Source organism: Salvelinus sp. IW2-2015, unplaced genomic scaffold (genome assembly GCF_002910315.2).
Source record: "Salvelinus sp. IW2-2015 unplaced genomic scaffold, ASM291031v2 Un_scaffold1827, whole genome shotgun sequence".
Lineage (NCBI taxonomy): Eukaryota > Metazoa > Chordata > Actinopteri > Salmoniformes > Salmonidae > Salvelinus > Salvelinus sp. IW2-2015.
The window spans coordinates 108,513-114,299 of record NW_019943198.1 but is presented as its reverse complement, the minus strand read 5'-3'; the positions used below and the strand labels follow the sequence as shown (position 1 = coordinate 114,299).

The 5,787-nt window shown below is 46.2% G+C and overlaps 1 protein-coding gene across 1 annotated transcript in view; it reads right to left on the bottom strand.

Moving 5' to 3' along the window:
- LOC112067762 (ubiquitin carboxyl-terminal hydrolase 44) overlaps positions 1 to 4,835 on the bottom strand; it is an 11,483-nt gene extending 6,648 nt beyond the window's left edge. The window contains exon 1 of the mRNA XM_024139535.2: positions 3,192 to 4,835. Coding sequence (XP_023995303.1) covers positions 3,192 to 4,736 — 1,545 coding nt within the window. The 5' untranslated portion in view covers positions 4,737 to 4,835. The remainder of the gene's footprint in view (positions 1 to 3,191) is intronic.
- Between the last annotated feature and the right edge of the window lie 952 nt (positions 4,836 to 5,787).

The window sequence follows — 5,787 nt, the reverse complement described above, 5'->3', positions numbered from 1 at the left end:
TGTGGGTGTATGCTCAGAGAACTCAAGACACTCCTCTCTTTCACATACACCGAAGCAGAAAGTACACACGTTCAGTCACACTCACTCTCTTACGAGTAAATCGATTTGAATTCAATCACTTTTAGATAGCATCCCTTTTGATTTAAACAAACCTTTCCATACATGTTTGCCCATGGAAGAAATGGTCTGAAATGGGCTTTTGGACCTGAATGCTAAAACATTCAGGAGATAATGGTGTTCAAAGTTTTGCATACCCCACCCTACAGGGTGAGACATCCATGTCTTTATCACTGGAAAAGATAAATGGTTGAGTTTTGATATCATTTAAACTGCTTACAAACAGGGTTGTGAAACTATTTTATAATTTCTTTWAAAAAAATAACACTACTGTTCAAAAGTTTGGGGTCACTTAGAAATGTGCTTTTCTTTCAAAAACAAGGACATTTGTCCATTAAAATAACATCAAATTGATCAGAAATACAGTGTAAACTGTTAATGTTGTAAATTACCTAGAAAGGCAGCATCCTGGATTCGCCTCTTCACTGTTGAAGTTGAGACGTGTTTTGCGGGCACCATTTAATGAAGCTGCCAGTTGAAGACTTGTGAGGCGTCTGTTTCTCAAACTAGACACTAATGTACTGGTCCTCTTGCCCAGTTGTGCATTGCTTCTTTAAATCAGAACAACAGTTCAGCTGTGCTAACATAATTGCAAAAGGGTTTTCTAATGATCAATTAGCCTTTTAACATTTCTAAGTGACCCCAAACTTTTGAACGGTAGTGTATATATATATTTTTTAGAACCTTTTACATCTTTTACCTAAAAACGTGTAAACTCTGCCTCTTTGCATATGTTGTAGCTTAGGGTAAAGTAGGGTCTAAGCTACAACATATTCAGAAATGAGAAGTCAGAGTTTACGTGTTCAAAGGTTTGGGGTCACTTAGAAATGTCCTTGTTTTTGAAAGAAAAGCACATTTTTTGTCCATTAAAATAACATCAAATTGATCAGAAATACAGTGTAGACATTGTTAATGTTTTAAATTACTATTGTAGCTGGAAATGGCAGATTTTTTATTGAATATCTACATAGGCGTACAGAGGCCTATTACCAGCAACCATCACTCCTGTGTTCCAATGGCACATTTTGTTAGCTAATCCAAGTTTATCATTTTAAAAGGCTAATTGATCATTAGAAAACCCTTTTGCAATTATGTTAGCACAACTGAAAACTGTTGTTCTGATTAAAGAAGCAATAAAACTGGCCTGCTTTAGACTAGTTGAGTATCTGGAGCATCAGCGTTTGTGGGTTCGATTACAGGGTCAAAATGGCCAGAAACAAAGACCTTTCTTCTGAAACTCGTCAGTCTATTCTTGTTCTGAGAAATGCAGGCTATTCCATGCAAGAAATTGCCAAGAAACTGAAGATTTCATACAACGCTGTGTACTACTCCCTCCACAGAACAGTGCAAACGTCCTCTAACCAGAATAGAAAGAGGAGTGGGAGGCCCTGGTGCACAACTGAGCAAGAGGACAAGTACATTAGAGTGTCTAGTTTGAGAAACAGATGCCTCACAAGTCCTCAACTGGCAGCTTCATTAAATAGTACCCGCAAAACACCAGTCTCAACATCAACAGTGAGGAGGCGACTCTGGGATGCTGGCCTTCTAGACAGAGTTGCAAAGAAAAAGCCATATCTTAGACTGGCCAATAAAAATAAAATATTAAGATGGGCAAAAGACACTGGACAGAGGAAGAATGGAAAAAAGCATTATGGACAGACAAATCTAAGTTTGAGGTGTTCGGATCACAAAAAAGAACATTCGTGAGAMGCAGAAAAAATGAAAAGATGGAGTGCTTGACGCCATCTGTCAAGCATGGTGGAGGCAATGTGATGGTCTGGAGGTGCTTTGGTGGTGGTAAAGTGGGAGATTCGTACAGGGTAAAAGGGATCTTGAAGAACGATGGCTATCACTCCATTTTGCCATGCCATACCCTATCCTGTGGACGGCATTTAATTGGAGTCAATTTCCTCCTACAACAGGACAATGATTCAAAGCACAGCTCCAAACTATGCAAGAACAATTTAGGGAAGAAGCAGTCAGCTGGTATTGTCTATAATGGAGTGGCCAGCACAGTCACTGGATCTCAACCCTATTGAGTTGTTGTGGGAGCAGCTTGACCGTATGGTACGTAAGAAGTGCCCATCAAGCCAATCCAATTTTTGGGAGGTGCTTCAGGAAGCATGGGGTGAAATCTCTTCAGATTACCTCAACAAATTGACAACTAGAATGCCAAAGGTCTACAAGGCTGTAATTGCTGCAAATGGAGGATTCTTTGACGAAAGCAAAGAAAGACACAATTATTATTTCAATTCAAAATCATTATTTATAACCTYGTCAACGTCTTGACTATATTTCCTATTCATTTTGCAACTAATTTCATGTATGTTTTCATGGAAAACAAGGACATTTCTAAGTGACCGCAAACTTTTGAATGGTAGTGTACGTTAGAGGGAAAAAATGTCAATAACAAAACAAAAATCAAGTAATTATAGTAGTTTGACAACCCTTTTTGTAAACTTTTAAATGATATAAATCTCAACCATTTATCTTTTCCATTGATGAAGACATGGACGTCTTATGGTATGCAAAAGGGGTCAACTTTGAGCACTTTTATCTCGAGTGTTTKGGCATTCAGGTCCAAAAAGTTCATTTCTGAGCCGTTCTACAAATGGGCAAGTATGTAAGGTTTCATTCAAATCAAAAGGTGTTCTGTCGAAAAGTTAATGAATTCAAAATGGATTTACCCTTCCATGAACTTTTAAAATGATGGCGCTTCAGAATGTGTTGATCTGCCATTGAAATGTCCCCATTTCTTGATTGGAGCCAAGCACATTTAGACAGATACATTTTGACATATTGTATTTAATATATATTTATTTTATATTACTATCAAGACATAAATGTGGTAACAGTCACGCACATTGTGCAGTAAAAGCTCCCATCCGAATCCCTCCAGTAAGATCACTACTAATAAATGTAAAGACCTTTTAATCCCTTTTTCAATCCATTTTAATCCATGTCCAGACTGGTGAATCACAAAAGTGTGTCTATATCAGTATAAAAATGTGTACTGTGTATCAGTCTGTGTATATCTGTGTTTGGGAGAGTGTGTGCCTCTCTCTCTTTCTTACCTGGCTGAGGAGCTGACCATGGAAGATGGTGTTGACTACGCTGAGCACCTGCTTGATGAGATGTCTCTGTCCGGTTGACACACCAGCGGGTGGCGTGTGAGTCCCTGTGCTCTCCAGCTCGTGCTGCACCTTGTCAAGCAGCTCACACAGGAACTCCTGGGCATCCTGCTGGGCGTAGCCCCGGAAGGCTGGGATCAGCTGCCACACCGAGTGCAGCATTGCGAAGGGCGACACCAACGCCCACTTGCCCGACCACATCACCTGGAAGAGTGTGTGCAGCTCATGGCACAGGGAGATGTGCTTGGAGCTGGGCTCCTTGGGCTGAATCAGCTCCATACTCCGGGCTCTGGAGGCCCCCCCACTTAGCCCAACGCCCACCTGGGGGCCTCTCCTCTGGGCCAGTGGGGAGGACGACACTGGGCCCCCGGGGCTGGGAACCAACAGCTGGCCGTGGACGGCCAGCAGCTCCARCCGGAGGAAACACTCCCTGAAGATGTGAAGGTGGCTCAGCACCTGCAGGATGGAGTTCATGTAGCATGTGTTGCCTAGGTTACGCAGGCCCGTGACACCCGGAGTGACAGTGGGCCGCCGTTTGAGGGGCGAGTCGCCCTGTTTGGAGGGGGCACGGCGGGGGGCTGAGGAGGGGGCAGTCAGGGCTTGGACAGAGGAGGCTCTGGGTTTGCCTTTGGTGGAGGAAGAGGGGGTTGAGTAGCGAGTGGGTTTGGGCGCGGGGGTTTTAGGGGGGCGGCCCATTCTCTTGGGGGTGTGAGTGGCGGGGCTCTGGGTTCTTGGTCGGGGGGTGAGGGGAGTCTGGGGTGTGTAAGTGGTGCTGGGGGTACGTGTTCGTGTGGGGCGGGGGGTGACAGCGGCGGCGGCAGCAGCTCTCTGACTGGCTCTCCTCAGGCGGTGGCTCTTCCTTGGTGGGGCGCTCTCCAACGCTTCCTGTAGCTGCCTCTTCAACGTCTTCCTCCTCTCCCTCAACTCCTTCCGCCTCTCCTCCTCCTCCTCTCTCTGCCTCTCCTCCTCTTCCCTCCTCTTCCCCCCTTCCGTCATGCTGAACCAGGTGTGGAACACTCGACCCATCAGTGCCCGGCGGCGGTGCCAGAGCGCCGTGAACATGCGATCCTCATCCCTCAGCTGCAGTTCACTGGAGCCGCAGGGCTGGGGGGCATCGGGCGGGGCGCTAGCCGATCTCAAGGTGCGTCCTGAGCGCGTGGTGACCTCGTAGCGCTGGCTCTGGATGGCGCTGAGCGTGGAGCGCAGCAGCTTTAGGTCTCCCGTCGCGTTGTCGTTGAGCACATAGTCATCACACAGGTAGCAGAAGACATAGAGCTCGTTGACCTCCATGGCCAGCGGGTGGCGATGCTGCAGAAAGTGCTGCAGGGCGTGCTCCTCGATGTAGCGGCCGCACGCAACGTGGGCGCAGCCCAGGCAGGCCCACACTGACTCTGTGGTGTTGCAGTCCACGCAGTGCCACTTCTGGGGGTTGAGGATGGAGTGGTCTGGGGCCAGCCTGAGCCTCCCCACGTGCTTACACCTGTCCATCGCACACACTTGCTAGGTGGCTCAGTCCGTGTGCGTGTCTGTGGGTAGGTGAGTGTGGGTGTGACACGTCCACACTGGGGCTTCAGATCACCATGGCGAGCTCAGAAACGGGGCGGTCCCACGGCATGGCTTTTTCTGGGGAGGAAGAAAGAGAAGAGACTGAGTGAGTGAGAAATGCAGTTGTACAAAACTCTTTAAACTTCTCTAATCTCTTCTCAGTAAAGGCCTTACCCAAATCGTATGAAGAGATCCTTTGTTTTACAAGATGCCTGTTCGTGAAAACAATTGTACCAAAACCTTCTGTCTTGCTTTTTAACCCACAACCCATTCTGGTCTTTATAATAATTTGTGGTCACACATCTAACCAGTTAGCTCTCTAACATGGGTACTTATTGTCAAAGACAGGACAATATCCTGAATGTTGACTGCAGTGATCAGATGTGGTTTTCTGCCATTACAGATTTCCTTCCTCTAACGTACCCTTTAAAACAGTTTGCATAACCCTGGGGGGGATTAGGCACTTCCATAGCACAGTACTGATGGGGTTGGGGATTCCTGTTTTAGAGTCTCAGCTCCATCATCATCACCCCCCAATGGGGCCAAAGGGAGACTTAAGCCTGGCAAACAAAGGGGGGCTGAGCTGGGAGGGTAGAGCACCCTTTGTATGTGTACAGGCAGCCTTACAGAGAGAAAGGGGCAAGAGAAGAGATGAATAAAGGGAATGGAGAAAGAGATGGATAGGATGATCAGAAGGGAAACTAAACTTGAGGATCAGAGGCTGCCAGTCCCAGCTACTATTTCCCTTCTCCATGAACCAATCTATAATCTATTTAGGAGGAGAAACAGTACAGGGCCGACCCTGACTACACAAGTCCAAGTTCTAACGGGTGTTTGTTTACCATTCCAGACTGCCTTCGTGTGATTTAAATAAGTAGCTGTTACCAGTGAAGGACTTTCTGGCTGGCATGCCCTGACTGAGTCTGTCTGTCTACATTGTACCCCTTTGACTCCCACTGTTTTTATATAACATTTAATCAATGCAATTGTGGTT